The sequence below is a fragment of the Schistocerca serialis genome, chromosome 6 (genome assembly GCF_023864345.2).
Source record: "Schistocerca serialis cubense isolate TAMUIC-IGC-003099 chromosome 6, iqSchSeri2.2, whole genome shotgun sequence".
NCBI classification, from domain to species: Eukaryota; Metazoa; Arthropoda; class Insecta; order Orthoptera; family Acrididae; genus Schistocerca; species Schistocerca serialis.
In genome coordinates this window covers 161,720,799-161,736,632 of record NC_064643.1, presented here as the reverse complement: position 1 = coordinate 161,736,632, position 15,834 = coordinate 161,720,799, and the positions used below count along the sequence as shown (strand labels likewise).

The 15,834-nt window shown below is 42.1% G+C and overlaps 1 protein-coding gene across 1 annotated transcript in view; it reads left to right on the top strand.

Moving 5' to 3' along the window:
* Positions 1–8,347: 8,347 nt before the first annotated feature.
* LOC126484224 (probable cytochrome P450 6a14) overlaps positions 8,348–15,834 on the top strand; it is a 54,656-nt gene continuing 47,169 nt past the window's right edge. The window contains exons 1-2 of the mRNA XM_050107639.1: positions 8,348–8,575; positions 14,393–14,631. Coding sequence (XP_049963596.1) covers positions 8,356–8,575; positions 14,393–14,631 — 459 coding nt within the window. The 5' untranslated portion in view covers positions 8,348–8,355. The remainder of the gene's footprint in view (positions 8,576–14,392; positions 14,632–15,834) is intronic.

Sequence of the window (15,834 nt, the reverse complement as noted above, 5' to 3'; positions counted from 1 at the left end):
GGTCTGACGGGATGGGATGTTCCTGTCATTTTGTTCAGGCAAGAGCGTCAAGGACGAGGGGAGATTATGAGAGACTGTCTGCATTGATAAGACAGTAGAGAAGACAGATGGAATGGAAATCCGTGCGCCTGTCTGCACGCAGTCAAGGCAACTGTTCATAAGTTGGCGAAATATGACCACGGAGTCGAATATCAGACGTATAAAGAACAATGACATTCATAACCCGTTCCAGGTGCCGAGAGATTTTCTGAGAAAGGCCTTGCAGGGTAACATAGCTGAAGTCAATAATTCGGAGTATCAAAGTCTGTACGTTTTCCTCCTGTTATTTTTGTAAGCTACCTCTGATTGCCAGCGCATCATCTAGACTGAAATCTCAATATATTTACTTCAAATTTTGGAAACAAAGCATCTAATGACTGTATTTCGTTGCTTACAACAGCGTTACTTCGTCCGCCAGGTAAAGTACGTTTATATAGGCAGAAAAGAGTGTAAAGATTAGTGGAAGTCATGTGCCGTGACTGATAATGAAGCTGCCCACGCAAAGCAACAGCAATACATGACCACTTAGTCTTGCCGTTACGAAATACCTAAAAGGGAAAGAAACTCGCTAAACGTTCTATACTGATACTCGACAATTTGACATCTCATCCATCCGAAGATGAACTTTAAAAAGTGAAATAAAACCTTTATTTCTTACTGCCAATTTAGCATGTGTAATATTACCCGTGGACCATGAGGTCAGTGAGTGGCTGAAGAGGCGATATAGCCAAAAATACATTTGATCAGTTTCAGGACTCAAGAAGGAAGCAGCTCGTTTCAATGAAATTAATAAAAATAAAAGATGTAATCAACGCAACTGCCGCAGTTTGGGAAGAAATTTCGGCATCAACGCTTGAAAAATCTTGACGCAAACTGTGACCAAAAATGAATGACGCTAAAGATGAAAGACCAAAAGAAGCGGGTAAAGAGAATCAAGATGAAACAAACTACGCAAAAAGTGATGAAATTAAGGTGTAGACAATCCAGCGATTTTGAAGGAATTGGAGATTTTACAACCGGTTGTTGAGCAAAATGATGTAACTGAGTGCTGACGTTGACTGCACAACGGGTAAAGAATTAACTGACGGTCAAATCATTTATGCCGTACATCGAACAACAGATGAGAACGAGAAAGACGATGACGGCAACAAGGCAAGTACCGCATACAGATCGTAAAAATGGATTTTATATAGTCTCTCAATACATCGAACGAAGCTCTACGTCCCCCCCATAAGACATTTTGTGCGTAGGTAAAGGCGGAGCATTGCGACAAAATCAAAATCGCTGGTTGCTAAGCAAATGCTCATTCCAGATTCTTTTTGTCCTGCTTAAGAACAGAACATTTTCTTACCATGCGATTTCATGTTTTAAAAAGTTAATTGCAAGTGAATTGTATGTCACTTCAGTACTGTAATAAGGTAGGTAGAGCTATTAATCTTTCACTCACATTAACAGTGTCTCACCGTACGCCACAGGCGTGTCTTCCAGTACAGATACTACTTCACTTTAAACTTTCGTGTAAGATTTTTAATTCGCCAACGTTTTCTTCTCGTTTTGTTACTCTTTTAGCATGGAACAGTATTTCAGACAGTATTTCCAGTTGAAATTTAAAGTTTTACTGTACCGCATTGCAATGTTACAGGACAAAAAAAATTTCCGTTAATCCGACCTTTCTTGCCTTGCGACCATGCTCTCGATCCTGTAGGGGACGGATTAGCGAGGTTCTATTGTATATATACACTGTGAATCACACAAACCATTGCACCGCAAATACTGCGGAAATGGCAAGTGCTACTGACGTGCGGTTTTCACGGAATGTATCGATAGTCAGGTGCTCGTAGTTTTAGCCAATAAACAGAGCTTAATAATTCTCAGAAAGTGTGATTTTGGTGCACACGCGCAACTTTTTAAATGGAACGATACCTATTGGCATTAACAAACTGAAAGTAGGTTAAATTAGGAAGGCCACAGTGTTTGGTGCAGGATTCTAGAGCGAGTCGTTTACGAGGTATCGTATTTTGAAAAGTTCCCACACTGACTCTTGTACAGCATCTGTGGTAGCGCACACTCAGGAACAACACAAGTGTATACGTTAGGTATCTGGATACTGATTGTAGCCTATCCCTGATGTTATTCAAGCTGTATATTGAGCAAGCAGTAAAGGAAACAAAAGAAAAATTTGGAGTAGGAATTAAAATCCATGGAGAAGAAATAAGAACGTTGAGGTTCGCCGATGACATTGTAATTCTGTCAGAGACAGGAAAGGATCTGGAACAGCAGCTGAACGGAATGGACATTGTCTTGAAAGGAGGATATAAGATGAACATGTACAGAAGCAAAACAAAGATAATGGAATGTAGTCGAATTAAATCGGGTGATTAGGAAATGAGAGGCTTAAAGTAGTAAATGAGTTTTGCTGTTTGGGGAGCAAAATAACTGATGATGGTCGAAGTAGAGAGGATATAAAATGTAGACTAGCAATGGCATAAAAAGAGTTTCTGAAGAAGAGAAATTCGTTAACATCGAGTATAGATTTAAGTGTCAGGAAGTCGTTTCTGAAAGTATTTATATGGAGTGAAGCTATGTATGGAAGTGAAACGTGGACGATAAATAGTTTAGACAAGAAGAGAATAGAAGCTTTCGAAATGTGGTGCTACAGAAGAATGCTGAAGATTAGATGGATAGATCACATAACTAATGAATAGGTATTGAATTGAATTGGAGAGAAGAGAAATTTGTGGCATAAGTTGACTAGGAGAAGGGATCGGTTGATGGGGTATATTCTGAGGCATCAAGGGATCAGCAATTTAGTATTGGAGGGCAGCTTGGAGGGAGACCAAGAGATGAATACACTAATTAGATTGAGAAGGATGTAGGTGGCAGTAGGTACTGGGAGATGGACAAGCTTGCACAGGATAGAGTAGTATGGAGAGCTGCGTCAAACCGGGTGTCAGGACTGAAGACCACAACAACAACAACAACAAGTGACCATCACAGGTTGTGTTCAAAATTACAACCTGCAACGGCAGTACACGCTTCCTGTCTTGTACGAATGAAATGCTGCACACTCGCTAACATTTCGGCAGAGATGTCTGAGCAGGCTGCAGTAATATGTTGTTGCATATCAGCGGATATTGTTGATATGTACTTGTAGACGGCGGTTTTCATCTTTCCCCAGAGAAAAGAAGACTACAGGCATCAAATCTGGGAAGAGGCTGGCAGGCCCTCTGCGTCCAATACAAAGACTTGAAAACAATTTGTTGAGACGTGCTCTTATACCTGGTGCACTTTGGGCTGGATAGCCATCATGTTGGTATCACAAATTCCTGTTCTGTCTATGAAACACGAGTGTGTGAACTGATGGTTCACTATCCCACACCACGCGTTTATGGTGGAACGACTGCTGCACACGTGCCAGCATTTTGGCAGAGATGTGTCAGCAGGCTGCAGAAACACTTCGTTGCATACCAGCGGATCTAGCTGGCTGTAGTCCCCATCTGACAAACGCAACGGGGATTGTCAAGAGACAAATAGTGCAGGTTTCGGAGGTTTAACCGGCCATAATTGGTTGAGTCTTTTTATCACTAAACAAGATACATGATACATCTGGAGTACTCTGTTTTAATGCCCATGTACAGAAGTTAATACGATTCTCATAATCGGTTCCATGCTGCTCTTGGTGGACAGAGATGTGACAGGAATGAAACATTTGTCGATGAAGAATGCGTAGGACTCTTGCCTGACTCGTGCCACTTCCTCCTGCTATTGCGCTGAACCTAAAGTGCGTATCAACTGCAACAGCAGCAAGAACATTAATTTGCCCCTATTCAGTCGTCACATTTTTCCTTCTTACGTTGTCAAGGTGTTACACTACGACTTTTACGTAACTGCTTGAAAATGTTGATAAATAATTTCCGAGGTGGTTGACGTCAGTTGGGATATCTCGCCGCATATAGTTTAGACAAGATGAGATTAGAAGAATTTGAAATGTGGTGCTACAGAAGAATGCTGAAGATTAGTACGGTAGATCATGTAACAGATGAGGAGGTACTGAATAAAATGGGGGAGAAGAGGAACTTATGGCGGAGGGGTCGGTTGGCAGGACACGTTCTGAGGCATCAAGTCATCACGAAATAATACTGGAGGGAAGCGTGAAGTGTAAAAATCGTAGTGGGAGACCAACAGATGAATACACTAAGCAGATTCAGAAGGATGTAGGTTGCAATAGGTACTCGGAGAAGAAGAGGCTTTCACAGGATAGAGTAGCATGGAGAGCTGCGTCGAACCAGTCTTTGGACTGAAGACTATACAACAACAACACACAGCACAACAACGAACTGCACTGTTTCTACTCTCTCCATATACGATGAGCATGTCGCCTTTTTCTGCATTGGTACATCCCATCGCCCACTCACGACCTACTGCTTGAAACGTCACACACTGACTGATTAGCAAGTCGCAATGCACTCAAGGAACACACAAGCAAACATAAAACACGATCGTTCCCAGCATCTCCGCTAGCTGAATGGCAGAAGCAAGTGTCCGTGTGGAAACTTTTCACAACACGGTGTATCGTAAACGACTCGCACTAGCGTCCCGTAACAAACGCCACTGACATTCCAGTTTACCGTACTTCCAGTTTGGTAATGTCAATAGGCCGTGTTCCATATCAAAAAGTGTTTGTGTGCACAAAAAATACACATTAGAAGTATGATTAGAGTCTGTTTATTGCCTAATAGTACGAGCCCCTGACTACCGATCCATTCTGTGAAAACCGCACATCACTAGCATTTTTCATTTCCGCAATATTTACGGTGCACGTTTTAGGTTCAAAAGTGGTTCAAATGGCTCTGAGCGCTATGGGACTTAACATCTAAGGTCATCAGTCCCCTATAACTTAGAACTACTGAAACCCAACTAACCTAAGGACATCACACACATCCATGCCCGAGGCAGCATTCGAACCTGCGACCGTACAAGGTTTAGGTGATTCACCCTTTATACACTGCGCAACAAAATTGAAGGATAACTTTTTCGAAACCCCTATAACTGTCTCGCATTGCGACGCATAATTTTGAAATTTCGCACAGAGGTGCCCACAATCTTCATCTGTAATGGTGCTACAGTGTGGCAAGCTGTGACGTCACCCTCGGGCTCAGCAATAATTCGAAGTGTAAACACATGCGAAAAAAAGGTCAGAGTTCAGAAGTTCGTGTGAGCTGTAAGGTGGGTTAATAATGCCACATTGCCACCATATGTCACCACAAATATTCTGTCCTAAGCCCTTGTGGACGTGTCACAAGATGGGAAGGTCATGACATCCTCGTTAGCCATGTTTCAACGCTTACTGTGATGCTTCTGCAATTGAAAAACGATATCCAGCGTTGAAATCATCCGGTTTTCTTGTGGGTGGCCGAGGGAAACTTTACAGACATCAAGCCACTCAGAATCCATACTTTAAAGTTCCATTGGGTAGCACAGGGAGAGTCAATGAAACCACCCCTTCCCTTGGAACGTAGATGCCCACGCATTTCAGCGTCGAATATGACAATTTTGCACTGCATTGAGCAACAAGATGACGTTCTTCACAACGTTTGACGCTGCTGCCCTGGGCGCTGCATCCCTACTGTAAGGACTTCGTAGGGCCGCAACCACACTGAACGCGATCTACCCCTATGTGATGTAGTGTGACCACAGTTTTTGCCCCGTTACACCCATTGGAATCATTAGGAACCGTTCAGAATCATTCGATGAAAACCAAACCGCGATCCGAAGCAGCAAACGGGTTCTATGTTTTTTCAGGGCTTCTGTTTTGTTCCCTTCTGTGACGTGATCACAGGGGGATGCTGCAATATCATGTACGTGAATAAAACGGCAAACGGTCATTCTGAGACGCGTCAGTTCCGCAACTTCCTCAGTGGCACCCTCACATTTTTGTTGAACACATCAAAAATGTACCTGTGGGAAATTTCAACACTAATTTCGTCTCCAGGCTTCTCTAACTCCTGAGGATTAGGCAACACGTTCGACTTTCCATAAGTGGGTTTTGCCTACCTTCAGGTGCTAGATCAGCCACAAGAGTAAATTGGTGTCTACGTTTCTGACATGTACATGTATAAACTGATCCTTTAATTTTGTTGCAGTACATATAAATATCGCAATTACTGGTAGAATGTCACTTCTTGCAATTAACAGGTTTTTTGAATGTCATAACCAGAAATCGTTTTAACAGAGACTTTCAGCATTTCGTCTTAGCGATTCATTTGACGTACTCTGTTCACTTTTGATGAACGGTGGAAAAGCTTCATGTTACGCACAAATGTTGACTTTCACTCCCAGTCGACACGTAATTGGGGATGAATTCTTACAAATGCACGTTACACAGGTGTGATAACAGAAATTTTTATCTGTATATATGATCATCGGATCGTTATCCATATTCTTTTGTTCACTCAATTTCTCTTTCGTGTATTAAAATAACATGAGCACAGTTCGTTGTTTGCTTGATCATGGGGGAGATTTAATTCCTAACGTGTGAATAACCATTTGTCTTCCATTAGCGTCAGCGGAACAATCTATACTGGCGTTACCTTTTTTGTTTACATTATAAATTCTTCGTTGAAAAATTGTTATCACTGTGTCTTTCCTTTCATATATTTAAAATCATGGTTTTACTGAGGTTCTGGCAGAGAAATTAATGTCCTGAAGCGCCTGTGAAAGTCTATGGATCTAAGGAAGGTGGGTTTAACGTCCCGTCGACATCGAGGCACTGAAGAGCTATGAAAGCCAGCTGTGTGACAGGAAGAGTGGCAGCTTGAAGCAATGAAGGTGTGTTAGTTGTCACAGATGCGAGATATACGTGAGGCTATTCCACAGAGAACGTCACGACAACCTGCAATGCACAAAGATACACTGTATACTGATTTCACAAGTATTCTCTGTTCCTTTAGCTCTCATGGCCTATCTTTGTGAAGTTTTATTTGTGCTCGACATTTTTATTATTTCTTGCCGTAAGTCTTGTGACAATTGTTTCCATAACGTACCACAAAGGGTTTCTTCATAATGGCCTACACTTGGCCATTTTTCTAAGAGTTGGATATTATCAGCTTCAGCTTCTTATCTCGTGATTGCGGTATAATCTTAAGTATTTATCTTATCTAGCATCTTCGTGCTGTAGTGAGTCAGAAATGATATATGATAAACAAAACTTCTCAGAAATTACAAAATGGAAATTCGTCCGACTTTTCATAGCTAAACGAAAAGTGGGTAATGGACAAATGAGATATCAAAGTAGCGAGCTTGAGGTTTAGTTTTGTGAAAAAAAGATTTACTTGCTTGAAAGTAATTCTAATGTTTTCATTTCCTATCAGATCCCCCGAGATTGGCAACGTCTCTTGCGTCTTGTGAATTTCATCTCTGTGGCCTGTGTATGTGTTAGGTCTTTCTTTCTTATTGTAAACGAGACTGAACGAGGAGTGCTAACAAGTGCAACTCTTACTTATACAGTTTTACTGTCATTTACTTCCTCAATCTGTTGCCTAGTGTTCTTTGTATCCTATGATGTTGATTTAATTTAGTGTGGATATAATATTCAAGCTCGTAACTTACAGCACAACCAAAGAAATTAAAACGGGAAATACGCTCTAAAATATCACCAGCAGCGCATGGTCTTTTACTTTAAAATTCGTTGTCTCACACTTTCTATGAGAAGTCTAGACAATTTAATGAGCTTTTCGGATTATCCTCAGCGAACATCATGGTGTTCATCTAGTTATGAGGACCTGTTTTAGTGCCTCGGTTGATCATGTTTTTCCATTGTCTACCAATGTCGCCAATACAGATATTTAAAGTATAGTCTATAGGGTACACTCGTCTTCTCTCTAGCGGGGTTTCGTTCGTAATTTGTCATTTATGTGTGTGTGTGCTAGCGCGCTCGCGCACGCGCGCGCGCACGTGTGTGAGTGTGTATGTGTATGTGTGTGTGTGTGTGTGTTTGTGTGTGTGTGTGTGTGTGTGTATGTGTGTGTGTGTGTGTGTGTATGTCTATGTGTGTGTGAATGGGTGGGTGGGTGTTAAGAAAAAGGCGGAGGGCGCGAAGTGGTGGTTGGAGATGGCGCGCACGGACTCACACACACACGCACACACACACACACACACACACACACACACACACACACACAAAGAGAGTGAGAGAGAGAGAGAGAGGAAGGCTTGGAGTGGTATCAACAATTTTCTGTGAAATTCTTGACAGTAATTTTTCCCTAAGCATATGAGAACCAATGCAATGCCTGAATGTTATTTTGCAGAATCGCCATAATGGCTTTCTACGCAGAGTCGTGGCTAACCGAGGTGTTGGTAGCCCTGTCGCTGGTAGTGGCGGCAGTGTACGCGTGGTTCTCGTACTCTTATAAGTACTGGCAAAGGAAGGGTGTGCCCTACCTCGAGCCGCGGTTCCCCTTCGGCAATGTCTACAACAGCTTCGTGGGAAAGATGTCCGGGCCGATCGAACTGAATGAAGCTTACCTGCAGTTTAAAGGTAAGAGGAGACACCAAAAAGCTTCACTCATTCTTCCTTCTTCTTTATGTACTGTTAGCTGAGTCGGATACGAATCTTATAATTAGTTTCGGAGATGTAGACTCATTTCCGATCCGTTATTAAGAAACTCACGATCACTGCAAAGAACTATTTGAGGTCTCATAGCTTCCATATACGACCTAGATGGAGAAACTTTTTCTTCGATATTTAAACGGCTTTCTTAATTATTGTTTGGTTGACGTTTCGCACGTTCTTAGTGTGTCACTTTTATTTTTTATTTAATTATTGAATGGCGACAACGGCAAAAGTTTAAGCAATGTAAGGTTCGGAGGATAGCGACGCAGTAATGCAAGTAACAAGGTATATTATTCCATCACCTGAGTCTCTGTAGGGAAGTCATTCTATTGACTAAATTTCGACACGTGTTGCATGTTCCGAAGATATTTCGTCCACACAGGTGAACTAACTGAATTCGGTGTTGTTGTTAGTTGGGCTGATGGACGTTGTCATTGTCATCCAACAATGAATCGAAAACGCAACCATATGAAGTAATGAAGAACACCAAACTTAATTAATGAACACAACTCAAAACAAAGGAAGTAGAACATAGTATATGTGCGGAATCATGTGAAGAGCAACGGAATGTGATTCATTTACTGGGACGATGTAAGAACATGCTAGTTATCTCTCATTATCCTTTGTTAGCATAGGAAAAGTCAAGTAAATAAATAAATAGAGGGTGCTTAACACATCGCGTCATCAAAAACAAAACTCTACAGTGAGATCGCAAAAGGAACTGCGGCGAGCTTTCGCTTATCCAGCTTAACGAGAACCTGAGACGCCACAAATAATCAGAAATCACGAATAAATCTAAAATATATTAGGCTCAAATTGAACATCAAACTACATTACGTACGCGTCACTGACTGGACCCAATTAATTGATATTTATGGACATCTTTCTTCTAGGGAAAAAAAGAGGCAGACGTATAGCCAGGAGAATAGCTGTGGACGTGTTATTAGGACAGATTTCCCGTAGTTATCTGAAGACGAAATGAATGACATGTGAAACATTTTTCAGGGTTGGACTGGGGCCTGAGTCACTTGCGTAACAGTATCTTCTACACGAAAACACTCAATCTAATTGTAACAAAATACTTGAAGATTCTTTTTGTATTTTTTTCAAATATCGGTTTACTTTGCACTGATAATCTGCTAACGGATGATGGGAAGCTTTCTGTATTGGCTATCCACGAACCAGAAAAAAATTTCTAACGAAGTGTGGCGTCCTGAATTTCGTGCTCCACGAGATCTACTCGCCGTCGAGTTAACTCATTGCTGAAAGAATCTGGAATGAACGGTTCCACATCGGAAGTGTTTCCCCCTGTTACGCACAAAGAGTGTCCTATGGATTTCTTTCACTCCATGTGAGCCCTATCCCTCAAAAGAACACCACCATACGCCTAACGCTATTTTAACAGTCACAGATAGCACCCGAAGACTCTTTGTCGACCTGCCAGAGAATCATTCACTGTCTGTCACGCCTCGAAACGAACTCCCACTCAACAACGAGTAAGGGCGCTCAGTCCTGGCAGAAACCGAGCCCACCACAGCAGCTGACCAGTCAGGGAAAGCGTGGGACGTGCTGCACATCCATTGACTCCCCACATCTAATTTATCACACAGATCTCTAGTGGCAACAACCTCAAGCTGTGCGACCGAAGCTAGCACCACTCGGAGCTTTAATCAGAGGACTCCCCAAACAAGGGCGAATCCGTATACAGCTTTCACTGTCCTCACTAAATAGCTTGGTAACAACCCAGACAGTATGAAACCATCCCCACACTATCATCAGTACTAAACGACTTGGTACAACTGAGATACTGTGTAACAGTCCCAGTTTGTTGTTGTTGTTGTGGTCTTCAGTCCTGAGACTGGTTTGATGCAGCTCTCCATGCTACTCTATCCTGTGCAAGCTTCTTCATCTCCCAGTACCTACATCCTTCTGAATCTGCTTAGTGTATTCATCTCTTGGTCTCCCTCTACGATTTTTACCCTCCACGCTGCCCTCCAATGCTAAATTTGTGATCCCTTGATGCCTCAAAACATGTCCTACCAACCTATCCCTTCTTCTAGTCAAGTTGTGCCACAAACTTCTCTTCTCCCCAATCCTATTCAATACCTCCTCATTAGTTACGTGATCTACCCACCTTATCTTCAGCATTCTTCAGTAGCACCACATTTCGAAAGCTTCTATTTTCTTCTTGTCCAAACTGCTTATCGTCCATGTTTCACTTCCATACATGGCTACACTCCATACAAATACTTTCAGAAACGACTTCCTGACACTTAAATCTATACTCGATGTTAACAAATTTCTCTTCTTCAGAAACGATTTCCGTGCCATTGCCAGTCTACATTTTATATCATCTCTACTTCGACCATCATCAGTTATTTTACTCCCTAAATAGCAAAACTCCTTTACTACTTTAAGTGTCTCATTTCCTAATCTAATCCCCTCAGCATCACCCGATTTAATTTGACTACATTCCATTATCCTCGTTTTGCTTTTGTTGATGTTCATCTTATATCCTCCTTTCAAGACACTGTCCATTTCATTCAACTGCTCTTCCAAGTCCTTTGCTGTCTCCGACAGAATTACAATGTCATCGGCGAACCTCAAAGTTTTTACTTCTTCTCCATGAATTTTAATACCTACTCCGAATTTTTCTTTTGTTTCCTTTACTGCTTGCTCAGTATACAGATTGAATAACATCGGGGAGAAGCTACAACCCTGTCTCACTCCTTTCCCAACTACTGCTTCCCTTTCATGCCCCTCGACTCTTATAACTGCCATCTGGTTTCTGTACAAATTGTAAATAGCCTTTCGCTCCCTGTATTTTACCCCTGCCACCTTCAGAATTTGAAGGAGAGTATTCCAGTTAACGTTGTCAAAAGCTTTCTCTAAGTCTACAAATGCTAGAAACGTAGGTTTGCCTTTTCTTAATCTTTCTTGTAAGATACGTCGTAAGGTTAGTATTGCCTCACGTGTTCCAACATTTCTACGGAATCCAAACTGATCCTCCCCGAGGTTCGCTTCTACCAGTTTTTCCATTCGTCTGTAAAGAATTCGCGTTAGTATTTTACAGCTGTGACTTATTAAACTGATAGTTCGGTAATTTTCACATCTGTCAACACCTGCTTTCTTTGGGAGTGGAATTATTATATTCTTCTTGAAGTCTGTGGGTATTTCGCCTGTCTCATACATCTTGCTTACCAGATGGTAGAGTTTTGTCATGACTGGCTCTCCCAAGGCCGTCAGTAGTTCTAATGGGATGTTGTCTACTCCCGCGGTCTTGTTTCGACTCAGGTCTTTCAGTGCTCTGTCAAACTCTTCACGCAGTATCTTATCTCCCATTTCGTCTTCATCTACGTCCTCTTCCATTTCCATAATATTGTCCTCAAGTACATCGCCCTTGTATAAACCCTCTATGTACTCCTTCCACCTTTCTGCCTTCCCTTCTTTGCTTAGAACTGGGTTGTCATCTGAGCTCTTGATAATCATACAAGTGGTTCTCTTCTCTCCAAAGGTCTCTTTAATTTTCCTGTAGGCAGTATCTATCTTACCCCTAGTGAGACAAGTCTCTACATCCTTACATTTGTCCTCTAGCCATCCCTGCTTAGCCATTTTGCACTTCCTGTCGATCTCATTTTTGAGACGTTTGTATTCCTTTTTGCCTGCTTCATTTACTGCATTTTTATATTTTCTCCTTTCATCAATTAAATTCAATATTTCTTCTGTTACCCAAGGATTTCTACTAGCCCTCGTCTTTTTACCTACTTGATCGTCTGCTGCCTTCACTACTTCATCCCTCAGAGCTACCCATTCTTCTTCTACTGTATTTCTTTCCCCCATTCCTGTCAATTGTTCCCTTATGCTCTCCCTGAAACTCTCTACAACCTCTGGTTCTTTCAGTTTATCCAGGTCCCATCTCCTTAAATTCCCACCTTTTTGCAGTTTCTTCAGTTTCAATCTGCAGTTCATAACCAATAGATTGTGGTCAGAATCCACATCTGCCCCTGGAAATGTCTTACAATTTAAAACCTGGTTCCTAAATCTCTGTCTTACCATTATATAATCTATCTGATACCTTTTAGTATCTCCAGGATTCTTCCAGGTATACAACCTTCTTTTATGATTCTTGAACCAAGTGTTAGCTATGATTAAGTTATGCTCTGTGCAAAATTCTACAAGGCGGCTTCGTCTTTCATTTCTTCCCCCCAATCCATATTCACCTACTATGTTTCCTTCTCTCCCTTTTCCTACTCCCACTCCCTTTTCCTACTCCCAGTTTAGTAACAACATAAAGCACATAACCATCCACACACTATCACTCTGAGCTCTACACGTCCACTATAAACAACTGAAAAAGTCACTGTTCCCCAGCTTTGTGGTGCACAACGACACTGAGCAAGGGAAGTCTTGGAATAGTATCAGGATCAGTGGCTTTGGGTTCTCTTCATTGACGTGTGCAGGATTTATTTCAACTCTGATTATCGACTTAAATAAATGCGAATACGCCCAGGTAGCAGTGCACGTTACAGGCTTGCAGTATCACAGGTAGATCAGTGTGATGGGTCACGCATGTTTGAGGCCAATGTCATGACTGGATGCTGGACGCTTCTCTTCGCTGCCGAGGGTCATTTGAGGACTGTGTAGTGTGAGGACAACATGACCTGTGGTCAGCATGGGGCACCATCGAAGATAACTAGAGTCTTGTACCCCAACACCCCCACCACTTTCTGAACAGCAGGCCAAGGAGGATACAATCGCACATAAACCAAGCATTAAGCCCTAGGGGATCACGCTGACTGTCTAGCGAACAAAGATATTTTGTTGTATTTTTTCCAGAAAGTCGTCATCCCATGATTCTACAAGCACATTAGATCACGCTGGTCTACAGAAGATTGAGTTCGTAAGCATGAGTCATATAACACTTTTTCACTGTTGTCTGGTGACACTTTTTGTGTGATTCCAGGCTGGAAAGATACAATAACTGAATTTGGGATTCAAGCACGTCATAGTTCGTGGGATGCTGCTACGGAAGGTTTGATGTTACCCAGTAGTAGATTAAAATTTCACCAATATGAAAGCATGGTTCAAATGAGTCTGAGCACTATGCGACTTAACTTCTGAGGTCATCAGTCGCCTAGAACTTAGAACTAATTAAACCTAACCAACCTAGGGACATCATACACATCCATGCCCGAGGCAGGATTCGAACCTGCGACCGTAGCGGTCGCTCGGCTCCAGACTGTAGCGCCTAGAACCGCACGGCCACTCCGACCGGCATATGAAAGGATATGCAATATCGAAGTGACTGCATTTACTTTGATTATTCTTTTGTTCTCAAATTACAGTAGACTTTTTTTTTTTTTAGTTTAGTATAGCTATTTCTCTGATCGCCTATACGTTCACACGCGTTCGCAGATATGAGTCAAAACATTTTCGAGTAGTTTGCATACAGGAAATACGTAACTGAAAAAGTATATCTGTGAAATAAACCCTGCAGTTTCTCGTTAAAATTATATCAAAATTGATACGTGTAGAGTTCCAACTTCAAATGCAAATTTCATGAAGTGTCAACTGCATAAATTGGCCTTCTAAGATAGCAAAATCTGCGGCAGTATATGCACTTTAGGAGCATTTATCTCTGTTCGTATAACGAGTCTGGTTAGGAATCGCAAGTGTAAGAGTTTGCGTGAAACCTGTTTATTTGAAATGTGAAGCAAATGTAAGCCATCTTGTTTGTTCCAGGCCAACGCTTCGGCGGAGTATATTTCTTTAACCGACCGAGTCTCATGATAGTGGACCCAGATTTGATCCGGACAATTCTCGTAAAGGACTTCTGGACCTTCCAGGACAGAGGAATAAAGACGGACGAAAATGAACCTCTCAACGGCCACCTTTTTCGACTTGGCGGGAACAAATGGAGGAGGCTGCGTGTGAAGCTGACGCCCACGTTCACTTCTGGCAAGATGAAGATGATGTTCCAGGTGAGGTGGCTCTCTCAGTACTTTCAACACACGGCAACCTCTTCGCCTAATTTAGGAGTATGCAGAAATGCCCCTTGACTTGCGGAGCACGTTGCGGACTTTCGGCATGTGGCTTATGCTCTGATGTCCCAAGGACCTGCTTCTGGCTTTAGGATGTGGGCAGCTACGCTCAAGTATCTCAGAAACATCTCAAAGAGTGAATGAGATTGAGCAGCGGTTTCTGGAGTGCTTTCCGGAGACAGCGCTTCAAATTCCTATTCAGACCACCCAGATTCCGATTTCCAGTGGTTTCGCTAAAACTTTTTTCTTTTCAAACCCATAGTCTGATCTATTCGCACCTGGAACTTGTGTTCCGCTGCGAAGGTGCTCGTCATCAGACCTTGCCGTCTTTACGGTCCCGGCCATCACAAAAGGTGTTATATTGAACGAGACCTTGAAGTTCCACATAAAATCAAGGAAATGTCTGTTCTCTGAAATGCTGTTTGCTATTTTTTACTATTACTGAAAAGGTCCGTAATGTGCTAGTCCCTACTCCTGAAGTGTGTGTAATCTATTCATGTAACGGAACTTCCACCAGTTGCGATGGTAAATGTTTCAAATGGTTCAAATGGCTCTGAGCACTATGGGACTTAACTTCTGTGGTCATCAGTCCCCTAGAACTTAGAACTACTTAAACCTAACTAACCTAAGGACATCACACACATCCATACCCGAAGCAGGATTCGAACCTGCGACCGTAGCGGTCACGCGGTTCCAGACTGAAGCGCCTTTAACCGCACGGCCACACCGGCCGGCGATGGTTTATGGATTGACTGTTTAACGACAAGCAGGTCGTTTTACACGGAGAATCGTTGCACAATTTCAGCTGCACAATTCACGGAAGTATTCGAATAATGCTTTTGTTGACCCTGAAACTAAACCAGCAATAACATAACATTTTTTTTTAATTCCGATTTTGGCCGTCTAGGGACCGCGTTAAACAACTATTTTTCAATGTACATTTCTCCTATTGCGCTCCTCCTCTTTTCTCTTCTGCCAATATGTCTTCATCCTCTCTCTGTGCTGCTCCCTTCGGTCTTCTGTCCACACTGTTCCTCCAGTTCTTCTCTTCTTCACTTCAAATCCTTCAAAATGTTGAATTTTGTCTCTCATTAAGTCTCTGTTGGTTATATCATCTTCTCCTATACCCATCTCCTCTAAGTC